Below are 14,202 nucleotides of genomic sequence, written 5' to 3' on the forward strand. Positions count from 1 at the left end.
AAAGCCAGGAGACCAAGAATCAGGCAGGGAGCATTAATCAAATCCGGAACGTGACAAACAAAGAGGTCACAGTAACAACAGAAGTGGAAAACAGCGTCTCTAGGGAGCAGATAATAGAAGCACAGCGTTTAGACCCTGATTTAAGCATAATCAGAGAATGGTTAGAGAAAGACTTGAAACCAGAATGGCAAGACGTTTCAAGACCTGGACCAACAGTACAAGGTTTCTGGCTACAGTGGGATTCGCTTCAACTACGAGATGACTTAATCACTCGCTAATGGGAAAGTCCAGCTGGAAAATACTCTGTTTATCTAACCATACATATCTCCGGCAGTCCATGGGAAAGAGCAGCGGTTGATTTAAAAACGACAGAAGTGTCAACGTTGTGGTCGTCAATAATAATTAATTCTTCTCTGTTGTTGTTTGTTTTGTTCAGTTGGTGTTTGCCTTTGTTTATTATGTAGTCGTGTGTATTGGTTTTGTGAATTCGGCTGTCTGTCGCCATTGAATCCGACACCTCATCCGTTCTCTTGTTGAGACATTTTGCCTTTACGTTTGGGATATCTTCTATGGGTGCTGTAGGACGTTTGGAACACTTCATGCTCCATGCTGCATGATCGTCCGAGTTGCATGTTGCACATTTAACTGGAAGTGGTGAAGTGAAGACACAGTAGTTGAATGGTTTCCTTCGCATTTGGTGCACTTAACGGGCTTCTTGCAGTCCTCCGACTGAGGGTCATATGCACAACATTTACATCAAGGTGCAGGGATGGGTACAGGCTTGCTATCCACAATACGGCAAGCCCAGAAAGTGCACACTTCTATCCGTCATCAGGCTTTCGTAAGTTTCGCAGAATCTTATCTGTGGATGAATTTCCTTAAGGTGGTTTAGGAACATCAGTGATGTCGAGATGGACTCCTGTGGCTACCACCGTAAATGATGGCCGGACACTTCGGTTGACATTGGTGGGTTTGAATTGTGCATCTGCATCTTAAACGACGTGATTACTCCCTGTTGTTTGAGAAGCGCCAGTGCCTTAGTTGTGTTGAACTCGTCGTTGGTTTTGATAAGAAAATTAGTCTCGTATTTAATGATTACGTCCTTATTCGATCCCATTTTATTGCCAATTGAATTCTCGTTAGTGTTGGTAGTGCAATGACGCAGAATGGTAATTTAAACGTTAAGTGTCTCGTTTGGTTGGAGTTGCTCATTAATGGTAGGTGTTGGTTGTTGGTGGTTTTGTAGAGGTGGATGTTGTAGCACATTGAGTTGTTTTGTCTAGTGCCGGTCTTTTCATGCCTTGAGTGGGTGTTGTAGGATTCGATGATTCGGGTGTAGATTTTGGTTTTCTACCCCGTTATAACTTTTTCTACCCCCGAATTATTTCGTGAATTGGGCCGCAGGCAGTGTACCGCTCTCATTCTTATAATTGTTATACTTCTGTGCGAATACGAAATTTTATTAAACCACAGAATCTGCATTCTGCAATCTGCATTCTCTGCCGAGCTAATGTCCAGTTTCCTGGGAAGTCTACAGGAAAAACTATAATTTAGGCTAGGACAGTACTCCGTAACCTGTCTTGTCGTGTATATAAATACAATATGTGTATATAAAATAAATACATAGTATATAAATACTTCTAAGTTCTTCCGTTATTTCAAGAAATCAGTTTTACGTTGTCCTCCTGCTTATTCAGTCATTATATGAAATACCTGTGCCGCTCAATGTATAAGTATAGATAAGATAAAACAAACTTCAATTCTGATAATCATTTTTGGTTGGTGGCTCACCTGAATATTGATACTCGAACTAAAGTGGTTGCGCTTAAAAAAAAAATATTTAATCTACATTAGGTATTTGATCTGAACCAAAATCAATGTGCAAATCTTTGTTTTAAGTGGTTACATTGTGAAAAAGTACGTGTCATGTTATTTGATATCGGGACTACATTTTTTGTTCTCGGAGTGTAAATAATGTAAAGTTAAAACTACTTTTTGAATAAACTCAGTAGAAAAGCAATATGACTACTAAATCGTACCATACTAGAACCGATAAATAATATTGTTACGATTTTCCCGTGGGTTTACACAAAGTCAGTTTAACTCAACAATTAATAAATTTATTTACACTTAGTTGTTGTGCAACATCTGGTGACATCTGTACTCAACTCTATGAGTTAGAAAGTACAGATGGCGTTCCAAAATCTAGGAACAGCACCATTAATGCCGCATCATTCGGTAAACACTGATCTGATTGGTTGAAAATGGTGAGGTTTTGTTTTTTGTTTATCAATCCCAATCCTCTGACCGGTTGAAACATCCACACAGCATCACCTTCCTTATAATTGCCACCAGTTGGTCTGTGGTCCAGTGTCATCTTCATACGGTCGTTGTTTGGTTTCATCTTCTCTCTCTCAAGTTCCCGAATTGTGATGGATCCCTTCTGTAACGAACACTGGTGGCACTGTTTACACCTTTTCCTCAACGTCCTTTCTGAAGTTAATCCAGTAAAATCGATCTCTTATCTGTCATGTAGTTCTCGCAGCACATTCTCTTTGCAGGAATTGGGCACTATTGTTTGGAAAACAAAGCGTTTTCCGTCTGGACTTTCCCATTTGCGAGTAATCAAGTCATCTCGCAGTCGAAGCGAATTCCACAGCAACCAGTAACCCCTTACTGTTGGTCCATATATGGAAATCTGTTGCCAATCCGGTTTCAAATCCTTCTCCAACCATCTTCTGATTACTTTCAAATCAGAGTCTCTGCCATGTTGGTCTTGGCTCACTTTGTTCCTTTCTCAACATCAATGGGCCTATGTCGCTGCCTTCTAGTTGATCCTTCCTAATTTCATCGGGACTCCATTCATCATCGGTCTTCAAATTGTTCTCCAACCATCTGATTACTTTCAAATCAGGGTCTGAGCGCTGCCCTTTTATTATGTCTTCCTTAGAAACGCTGCTCTTCATTCTTTTTGTAACCTCTTTATCTGTCACCTTCGCGATTTGACTAATCCTCCAACCATTATGAATTTGTCCTTTCTGGTACCTTAAGTCACTATCAAAAGCTTGACGATCCTCTACATATCGCGGTAAATGTCTTTCCGGATTCTTCATTTCCTGCTCCTGGTTACGCCAGTTCTGCGGGGTCGGTAAACGAGACTGCTGTCTGCAATTCCAGCGGTAATGTCCTTTACGTCCACAATTATAACACGTAATGTTTCTTTTAACAGGGGAGTTCCGGTGATTTGTTCTAATGTCCTGATTTCGTCGGCACTGTGGGTTTGGAGAACAAGACTGCTGTCTGCAATTCCTTCTATAGTGTCCTTTGCGTCCACATCGATAAAATTCTACTCTAGTGATCGGACGTGATCGCTCTAACTGTGTGAACTGACCATTTCCTAATGCTGCCATTTGTTGTACTAATTGGACGAACATTGATTTAATTTCATCTATTAATGTAGCAACATGATCAGCTGGTGGTACCCTCTCCTCTTGAATAGTCTCTGGCTTTAAGTCATTGCACGCAGCTTCAACTTCCAGCGCTCGAACCAGTAATTCGCTGCTGTTGCTCCTTTTGAATATCTTCAGCATTTTCTTTACCTCCGGATATCGAATCCCTTCCACAAAATACTGTGCCACAAGTTCTTCTTGTATTCCATCCGGGACGGCTGGGTAAGCCAGATGCACAAGGCGACGAATTTCGGCCTCAAACTCTTGTAGATTTTCACCAGTTTTCTGCTGTCTTGCCTTTAATTGCGTTTGATACACTCGTTTCCTATGTTGATCCCCATAACGCCGTTCTAATGCAGCTACTTATGCTTCATAGTTGCTTTGTTGGGCGATAGGCAAAGTCTGTAACAGCTCCAATGCAGGTCCTCGTAATGCCACCACCAGTGCTACAGCCATTTCCTCGTTACTCCATCTATTTGCATTTGCAGCGGCCTCAAATTGGAGTTGGTACGTTGCCCATGAAGTTTGACCGTCGTATGTGGGAGGCTTGATCTTGTTGAGCCCGTTTCCGGTGATCACTGTAGAGTTGACTCCTCTGCTGTCAATTTTCCGCTCTAAGTCGCGTAGCTTTATCTCGACATCATTCTGAATTTTATTTATGTCCTCCCGAACATCGCTCTGAATTTTATTGAGACTATGGGTTACATACTCTTGGATTTCTGTCTTGGTCCCCACTAGAACGTCCAATATTTTTACGTTACGCTTTTCTTGCCGCTCTCTGTCTTCTTCTTTGTCTTGTTGTCGAATTCTTTCTTGTTCTTCTTTGTTTTGTTTAAGCATTTCCATAATAGCTGCAAGTTGGGCCTCCATGTTTGCACTTTGACGTCTTGTTATTGGCATACAATAAATTTAACACACCACTGTTCTGAAAATCTCTAGTCCGGTTCTGAACGCAAGTCTCTAACCCGAAGTTTAATTCAAATTCACGTCGCACTAAAGTCTGATCGCACTTCTGACACCAATGGTTACGATTTTCCCGTGGGTTTACACAAAGTCAATTTAACTCAACAAGAAATAAATTTATTTAAACTCCGTACAATAATTAATTCAGCTACCAAAAACACTACTACAATTCCACAATTATTCTACTCTTTAAATTTCACCGCGTTCCAAATCCACTACTACTCCACTGTCGAAACGGGTCCTTTTTATTCGATAAACCACGTTCTAGAACCACCGCAAAACGCTTCGCGATTTGCGTCGAACATCGAAGATGCTTCCAGGTGTCGCTTCCTAACTGTGGCCTACTTTAACACGCGCCCGGCCAGATATTGCGGCGCTTTGATTCCATCCCGAATCGAGTGCTCTTTCAGAAGTATCGAGCATAGTAGGCCCAAATCGTAACAATATTGTTACCACTGTTATTACGAAAGACCTTTATAGTTACCTCGTATAATGTATAATGTCCTTCAGGCCGAAACCTATCCCTCTGGCTGTTTTGGCCTTCAGGACATTATGTTCTCTCTAACGCCCTTGGTAGAATAGCTATTAAGTATCACTGTCTTATGCTATAAATCACAACTTGATTTTAACTAATCATTTCAATTTTCTAGTCATGTAGTATTTTATTTACGGTCACATCTGCTTAACCGTTATCTTTTTTAGAAGCCCTCTTCGTTCCGTTTGGCTAACAAGCTTTGCGTATTTTTGATACTGCAGATCTAAATAGTTGGCAGTTGTTGCAATTGCATCATTCTGTCACGTTCTTTAACCATGAATTCAGTAATCTTCTTGTGGATCTTTCGCCCATTATTTTTCCTGGATAATAAGATGCACCAACAGTTTGCGTTTCTTAATAGTAACCCAATCAACACAACGCCGTCCAATGGACATATGAAGCCCGTCTATGGACATCCATTGGATGTCCATTTCACATTCATATCCAATAGACTATACACTCATTGGATAGACCAAATTAGGAATTAATCTAATTGGCTAATCCGTATCGTGCAGCCCAGTACGTCTGTTTTAGGCGCGTAAAAGGAACGACCGCCGGTTCTTCTTGGCACCACACCTGGAAAAGCACGTGTGGATCCGTCATCTCATATGAAGCTTCGCGTTTTCAATGTTTTCCTAGTTTAACGAATTTGTTTGTTTCACATTTGGTGTTTTTCTAATTCAAAGAATTTCCCGTCGGCTAGTGGCTTATGCTTCATGCCTATAGCTAAGTTCTTGTGCAGTAGTTTGATTCGCCTATATGACTGAATTCCATATGTGTTACCATTATTTTTGTTTTGCTGATGTTAAGTGATAATCCGTATTCTTCACTGCACTCTACTATTCTGTTAATTAGTATCTGAAAATTTTCTGGAGTTGCTGCAACTACAACCGTGTCATCGGCATATCTTATGCTGTTTATTGGAATGCTATTTAGGTACTTTAATACCTGCATCTTGCACTGAAAGTGCTCAGTTTATAACGTCCTCTTAGTATAGGTTGAATAAGATTGGTGCAGGGATGTATACTCATCCCTGTCTTACGCCTTTTTTAATCACGATTTCCTCCGTTGTCTCTTTGTTGTGTCGTGCACCAAAGAAACTACCCGTTTCAAGGGCCGTCGACCGGTTCGTTAAATAAAATACGGAAGGTCTGTACAAAACACTTTAATTTCCTGACAAAACTAGCAAAATCTAATAAAGTTTCCCGCTATCTTTTTCCCTTCTACATCCATCCAATAACAACCTTGCTTAACCACACTTTTTTAGGTTGTCTTCTACTTCTCTTCTTTTCCGCCCCATTCAACCGTCTCTTATACCCAACATTTCTGACATTCTCCCACCTAAGAAACATTGCTGACAAAAAAAATGTTTCTTAAAACTAAAATTAAGCTCGTAAAGCTAAACAAACCAAAGATGGTAACTACATCAAATTTCCTATAGAACAAACACTAGTCTAAATAACGACTTGGAATCTTACTAATGCGTCCACACCTAGTTGTTTTCTCGACTTCAATGCCAACATCTTCCATCTCAGGTTCACAACTCTCCTGAGAAAGCGGTATCTGTGGGTTTTCGCATTCTGTCGAAGTCACAGGCGAATCCCCTTCAGTCTCAGTTCGAACACGAAGCTTAAAATCGCCCAACTCTGAGAGTCTTTCAGGATCACGTCCACACTCCAATGGAAATAGTCGTTGTAGCGGACGAAGTAAGCACCCTTTGATAGTCTCCACCTTGACTAAACGAATCTGCCCATCTTTTCCTGGAAGTACGTCTACAACACGTCCGATAGGCCATTCCAAACGCTTCGTATTGTCGCTGCCGATGAGTACCAACTCACCAATGTCAACTGGGCGGGTCACTTTTCCATCGCAAAATAACTTCAACTGTCCCAAGTATTCTGAACGAAAACGTTTTCGCAACATTTCACGTAAAGTCTGAAGTTTCCGTATCTTACGGCTGAATGAAGTTTTGTCGATGACGTCACAATCGGGTAATCGGTCTTCTATCTGTTCTCTTAAAAACATGAGGGGAGTCAGTGCAGTCAGATCTTGGGGATCTTCTGACAAGTAGGTGAGAGGTCTGGAGTTGACTACTGACTCGCACTCACACAATAGCGTCGATAATTCTTCATAATTGAGGCTGGCTCGTCCCAACACTCGCCTTAATATCTGTTTTAGAACACCTATTAACCTTTCCCAAAATCCGCCCCACCAGGCTGCAGTAGGGGGGTTAAACTTCCAGGTAATACGCTGGATAGCGGTTTCTCGCGTAATTCTCTCCCAATCTAATGTCGCAAAAGCATTTGCTGCTCCTAGGAAATTCGTACCGTTGTCACTGTAAACAGTATTAGGTCTTCCTCTACGCGCTACAAATCGTCGAAGTGCCTGGAGGAAACTAGAAGTGGAGAGTGAAGTCGTAAGTTCTAAATGTACGGCTCGATACACGGCGCAAGTGAATAAACAGATCCAAGCCTTCTCTCCAGTTTTGAGATACAACGGTCCCGCAAAATCTACTCCGGTCACCTCAAAAACTGCCGCATCTCGTACACGATCCATAGGTAGCGGTGGCGTTTTCGCCGACAAGTTCTTGGAGTTAAACCGGTTACAAACCACACAGTGCTTTATTACGGATCTAATGGTACGCCTTCCGTTAAGCAACCAAAATCTCTCTCGAAGGAGTGAAAGTAGACCTTGGGTTCCGACATGACATGACTTAATATGGACTTCCATGATCATACTCTTCACTATAGGATGTTTAGATGGCAACACTATGGGAAAACGAAAGTCATCGTTATCTGACCTTGTAGATATTCTGGACATGAGACGAATTAATCCTTTTTCGTCACACATGGGGGAAAAACCAATTAGACTTGAGTCATTCAATCCAGTGAAACAGTCAGCTTGCACTAGTTTCAGGATTTGTACCTCTGCCGCGTTATGCTCGTCCGCATCAAGTTCACCATACTTCTTTGTATCTGGGCGCTTGCAATTGTTAATAAATCTCTGGATCCACCCAAACATACGTACGGTTTTGGTGTACTTCTGAAAGTAATTAAAGTGCCAAATATCGGTTTTTTCCAAATGGTTCAATGTAGTGACAAGTTTCTTTTTCTTTTCCCCATTAATCTCTTCCTCATTGGGAACTTCAACGGCAGTTGGCCAAGTAACCGGGTCGTCGTAAAGCCATCGGGGTCCCTCCCACCATTTTAAGTCGAGTAACTGCTTCGGAGAGCACCCACGGGATGGTAAGTCAGCTGGATTACACACTCCAGGTAAATGTCGCCAGTCGTCTGCCGATGTCAGCTTTCTTATCTCGTTTACGCGGTTCCACACAAACACTCCCCATTCTTCCTTTCGTTGAATCCAATGTACCACAGTGGAAGAGTCGCTCCAAAAAAAACATGGAACTTCTTGTTCAAAATTTACCACCAAGGATGAGTAAAGACGAGCGCCTATGGTGGCCGCCAACAGTTCCAGTCGAGGTATGGTCATTTTTGTAGCTGCTTTACACAGAGGCGATATCCTTGCTTTTGCACCCAACAGAAATACCGACACTTTACCGCCTCGGACAGCTCGTAGAAAGACGACACAAGCATATGCTGATTGGCTGGCGTCACAAAACGTGTGCAAACTCAATTCCTCCGCTTCGTTGGTACCAGCCATTACCCAACGAGGTATTTTAATCTGTTGCAGGTAATGCAACTCATTAATCCAACTCATAAACTTGTGAGCTAAGTCTTCAGTCACTGGTTGATCCCAGGTCAGGTCGTCCTTCCATAATTGTTGAAGCATCAGCTTCGGTATGAGCGTAGTGGGACTGACAAAACCAATTGGGTCAAAAACTTTCTGTGTCAAAGCAAGTATCTGTCGTTTAGTAAGGGCGTTCATCTCCAAAGTAACGTCTTTCATGAAACTATAATTCAAAGTAAGATAATCTCCTTTGGGGTGCCAATTCAGTCCGAGCACTGCGCAGGTTTCTTCAAAATCACCAAAATCCATTCCTCCAGTGCGCTCCCACCCTCTTAGATCAAACAGTCCTTGTTTCATGACGATTGTTGATTCTCTGATGAACTTTTCAACTCCTGCTTCTGTGGATAAGCTAACCATACAATTATCCACATAAAAACTTCGTTTCAATTTTTCCACCGTCTCACGGGTATACAGCAGATTACTACTCGACTTAGTGGAACAGCATAAATTTAAACATTGGGACAGGTGATGATCCAAAGTGGCCCCAAGAAGGAAAGGACTGCTATTCAAACCAAAAACTACTCTTCGGTGGTTGTATACGACTTCGCGTCCTTGAGAGTCTAGCCATAAAAATTTTAAGAAGTCGCGATCTGCAGTATGTACACTTATTTGCAGGAAAGCCTTACGAATGTCCGCCACTACCCCAATCCTTTTTTCTCTGAATCTCAATAACATGGAAGGGATTTGTTCTATCAGATTGGGTCCTTTTTCAAGGCAGTGGTTTAGAGCAGGTTTCTCTTTCTCATGGGCCGAAGCGTCAAAAACCGGCCTTATTTTTGTAGTTAGACTGCTCTCTTTGATGACGGGCCTGTGGGGCAGGTAATGTCCCAGAAGATGATTAACTTTGTCTGGACTAACTTTCTCGATAATTCCTTCTGCTTCCCACTCGGCAAAAATCTGTTCGTATTGATCACATAAACCGGTGGATTTCAACCTTCGAACAACAGACTCTAATCTCTTCTGTGTTAAGCTATAATTGCTGGAAAGTGGAGCATGGTCTTCTATCCATGGTAACCTGACTTCATATCGCCCTTCTGAATCGATGTGGATTGTCTGATTAAAAAGTTCCCTGGCAGCAATGGCAGCTTCTTCTTTGCTGCGTTTATCCGAGGGTTCCTTAATCCCAAGAGCTTCCAGTTCCCACAGTTGAGTAAGGGACGCGTTTTGCACGAACAAATTTAACGTCGTCATGACGGTAGTTGAACGAGCGCCATTTTTGCTTGAAACTTTTCCCATAAGTGTCCAGCCTAGTTGAGTCTCCATGGCGATCAATCCACAGGGTAACTGTTCTCGTCGTCCGGTGTACAACATGCCTATAACATCAGCCCCTAACAACAATTCTATGGGACCAGACTGCCCACTATCTGATACTTGGACGCCCAAAATGTCTAACTCATTGGTCCAAGGTCCGTAAAACACCGGTGGTACAGTTCCACAAATAGTAAGTTGATCCAGGGCTTCAAAAGTATGGGAAAATAGACCTCTACAAACAGTAATATCAAAACACTCATGCGTCACCCACATCTCTGATCCCCCAAAAAGGCAATGTACAACCTTTTCCACTCTTTTGGGTTGACAGTAAAGCTGTGTGGCAGTATCTTTCAGTATATACGACCGTTGTGAGCCAGTATCCACCAGAGCCCTAACTACTTTTGACCCTCTATCTCCTTTTATTGTCACACGCAGCGTTTGCAAAAATACTTGAGTAGACGTGTGATTAGCTAGCGTATGTTCACGAAAATGACTACCACTTGGTTCCTCCGTCGTAGTTGGTTCGCACTGCTTGTCATTTCCACCATCCTGTTTAGTAGTGGCGAGTAACTCTGAGCACATTAAAGAAACGTGTGAACGACCACATAACAAACATCTCATTCTGCCCCTACATTGTCTCGACTGGTGACCAATTTTCAAACAACGAAAACAGGCTTTATACTTAGCGGCCACTTCTTTCCGTTGTTCTAGACTCATTTTTTGGGCTTTAAAACAGGCTTCGGACAAGTGAGTACCTGAACAAAACAAACAGCGATTAATGCGACCAACCTCTGCATTTACAAGACCCAAAGCAGTTGGTTCGTTATGAAGTCTGTCTTTTCCCCGTCTTTGACCGGCATTGTCTCCTCCAGACGACCTCATACCACTTCCTAAACCAAAGCCTTCAGCTGCTAGACTAATGCGCTGCTCATTTTCCACTTCTTGCTTAAGGAAAAGCATAAGTCGCTTTAGCCGAATTTCCAACGAAAAGTCGGTTGGGTCGTCACCACTAGCAGGGCTATTAAAAATAGCTGAACGTTGCCAAACCCTAAGTAAATCCTGGGGTAAACAAGACTCTATCAATGGATACAACATGGCGGAACATTTATCAGTTGTTATCCCAAGTGTCTCTAAAGCTCGTAACTGAGTTTCAATTTGGTCATATAGACTGCTTATCTCCATCTTTTGTTTAGAGGTTGTGTTGGTTAAAATCAACTTTAATAACTCCCTAACATATACCTCTATTTGGAGATCCTCCCTGCCAAATCTACTTTGCATGCTTTCTATAATTTTATAATAGTTCTCACTCATGGCCGGATAGCTCTCAACAAGTTGTCGTGCTCGACTTCCAGCTAAAGTTGCCTGGATTAAATATTCAATTTTATCATGGTTATCGATACTCTCGTCTTGGTGAACCTTTTTAAATTGAGCCCAAAAAGCCAACCAGTCTTTGATGCTACCGTCATAGTGTTTGAACTCAATACGAGGAAGTCTAAATTTACGCATACCTGTGTGGTTATCTTCAATACTCACAGTGCTTCTTCCATCAGCCCCCCTGTTATCACTACTTCCAGTTAGGGTACTAGATTCAATAACCTTGTTACATTTCAGCCTCAGTATAGTAAATTTCTTGGCATAAACATCACAGCTTTCTATATCAGCTTCCAGTTCAGCGGCTGTCGACGTTTCCAACAAAAGATCATATAGTTCACAGTCAATTTTGCTCAGACACTCGAATTTTGACTGTAACATTTCGAGGGAAGCTTGTATTAAGTCTTTGTCAGGATTTTCCGACTGTAACCCCACTTCTAGTTCATTCGCGGCTCGTGTAAACGCACTCCGGTACACGGTACGGCTTTTCTTTGTAATTTCAAGTCCCGTAGCCATAATAAACGATTTGCAAACCCGATTCAAAATCACTCAAAGTTTCGAGGTTAAAACGACAAAGTTCGAAACCCGGTAAAAGTTTACAAAACTCGACTGCAATGGTACGGATTTTCCACGCACTTTCCAGAGTAACACGGGGGTTTTCCAGCTTATTTACAGACCGAAAAAGAGTTCCACTATTTTCCACAATAAGTCCTGTCACGGTCGCCAAATGTTGTGTCGTGCACCAAAGAAACTACCCGTTTCAAGGGCCGTCGACCGGTTCGTTAAATAAAATACGGAAGGTCTGTACAAAACACTTTAATTTCCTGACAAAACTAGCAAAATCTAATAAAGTTTCCCGCTATCTTTTTCCCTTCTACATCCATCCAATAACAACCTTGCTTAACCACACTTTTTTAGGTTGTCTTCTACTTCTCTTCTTTTCCGCCCCATTCAACCGTCTCTTATACCCAACATTTCTGACACTCTTGCTCTATTCGAATATTTGCTTTTGGTTACATTCAATTACAATTCTGATGTCTCTTGTGTAATACAATTTTAAAGGTTTTAATGGAAAACACTGTTCTTTAAAAAAATTTAACATTATAGATGGAGAGATTAAACTAAAGCCCTACAGTTTAGCAATATTGGAAGAGTCCGAGTCTAGAGTACATTTCTACTGGACGCAAAACAGCTCCGTTTCAAATGACGCTTTGAACATTGAGCTCCATTACATCCTTGAGGACAACCTCAGCGGCATTTACTCATACGCCAAATATTTCAACGACAAGAGCGAAAATGTTACAATTGGTGAAACCAGAACTGTTAGCAAAATTGTTTGTGTTTTTTTTTTGCTTATTACTTTTTTTTAAACCAACAGGTTTATCGATTTAATCCGCTTCTATTTACGGAAGCAAATAATCAAGTGACTGAAGGAACTTTACCAACCAAAAAGGAAATAGAAAGTTGCACTAAAGTACAAGACTCAACCTATAAATTTTCTAACGGAACTTACTACAGCAAGTACGATTATGCTGTTTACATAAGAGATACGCAATATCAAGGCGTTTATGGAAATGGATACGGAGCTTTCGTTATTTCTCCAAGCAGGGATTATCATGGTAAATATGTTTCTTTACAAAAAGTTAAAAGTAAATGTAAACCATGTAGGAGGAGGCCCCTTGAAACAAGACTTGACAGCGCATGAGTACTCCCTAGTAACCAATTACTTCATGAGCGCCCATTTTGGAGCTGGATCTTTTGTTGCCCCTTCAGGTTGGAAACATCTGTACGGTCCTTTTCTGGTGTATTTTCCAACTGGCACCAATGATGAGATTATTAACTTAGTTAAGGCACAAACCGCCTCCGAACAACAGAAATGGCCTTACAGTTTTGTACAGGATGATGATTATCCTTTGCTGAGGTCAGTTAGATTCTTTAAATTGCCATCAAAGTTAAAATTTTTATTTTCTAGAGGGTCTATTAGTGGAATTGTAATTGGACAAACTTCTGCTACTGTGACTCTGTGGGACTCATTAGACGAAGACTTTAATGTGCAACAATTGGGATATTTGTACAAAACTAACACAAATTTATCTGGTCATTATTCTATTAATAATGTTCGACCAGGATCTTATAGAATTGTGACATATCCTACGGCTGGCCAGGGATGTGAGAACTTGTCGGAAGATTATATTTACATTACTGCAGGTATATGAACAAAAAAAACATTCACACAGCATCGATATTATTTTTTTCAAAATACTGGGAGATTTGCTGCTAAACGCTCACTTATGTTCTGGGATGCAGTTGGGTAAGCCAGATAAACTAATCGGGCAATGTTAGCTTCGTACTGGTGCAAGGTTTCTTGGCTTCTTTGGCTTCTGCTTTATAACTGTGCCTCGTAAACTTGCTCTAGAGAACCTCATCTCTAAGCGTTGTACCAAGTCTTCGTAATTCCTATACCGGCTCTCATCCAAGATTTACTACCTGCTGATTTATTATTTGTACCGTTTTCCTCACGAAAACACCACTTTATACATTCACTTGATACTGTATATTTCTTTTGTTTACAATCAAACTGACATTGACATGAACTGGCAGCTTCCGTTAACCATTACAACAACAACTAACTATAGTCTATTAAAACTAACTATATTAATACAAGTATTGTATCTCCTCCGGCTGTTTCCAATATAAACTTTGTTCCGGCATCACTAATTCTGCAATGCCTCACTATGTCTGGTCTTACTATGGTGAAACCACTTTCAGTATCGACAACCATTTGACAATTCCTTCTGCAAACCTTGCTCTTCACTACTAAGCTGGGAGTGTTCTGCTGAAGACGAGCTACCTTAGTAACTGAAGATGAATGATGATTTTCAG

General features: G+C 41.3%; 2 protein-coding genes across 2 annotated transcripts in view; both read left to right on the plus strand.

Annotated features, from left to right (window-relative positions):
- LOC145728794 (uncharacterized) overlaps window positions 1-14,202 on the plus strand; it is a 66,671-nt gene that overhangs the window by 33,220 nt on the left and 19,249 nt on the right. The window lies entirely within an intron of this gene.
- LOC145728789 (rhamnogalacturonate lyase-like) overlaps window positions 1-14,202 on the plus strand; it is a 29,842-nt gene that overhangs the window by 14,247 nt on the left and 1,393 nt on the right. Inside the window, exons 2-5 of the mRNA XM_081979300.1 lie at window positions 12,427-12,641; window positions 12,698-12,938; window positions 12,988-13,240; window positions 13,292-13,527. Coding sequence (XP_081835426.1) covers window positions 12,427-12,641; window positions 12,698-12,938; window positions 12,988-13,240; window positions 13,292-13,527 — 945 coding nt within the window. The remainder of the gene's footprint in view (window positions 1-12,426; window positions 12,642-12,697; window positions 12,939-12,987; window positions 13,241-13,291; window positions 13,528-14,202) is intronic.

Source organism: Ips typographus, linkage group LG4 (assembly GCF_016097725.1).
Source record: "Ips typographus isolate SLU linkage group LG4, UJ_Ityp_2.0, whole genome shotgun sequence".
Taxonomy (NCBI): domain Eukaryota; kingdom Metazoa; phylum Arthropoda; class Insecta; order Coleoptera; family Curculionidae; genus Ips; species Ips typographus.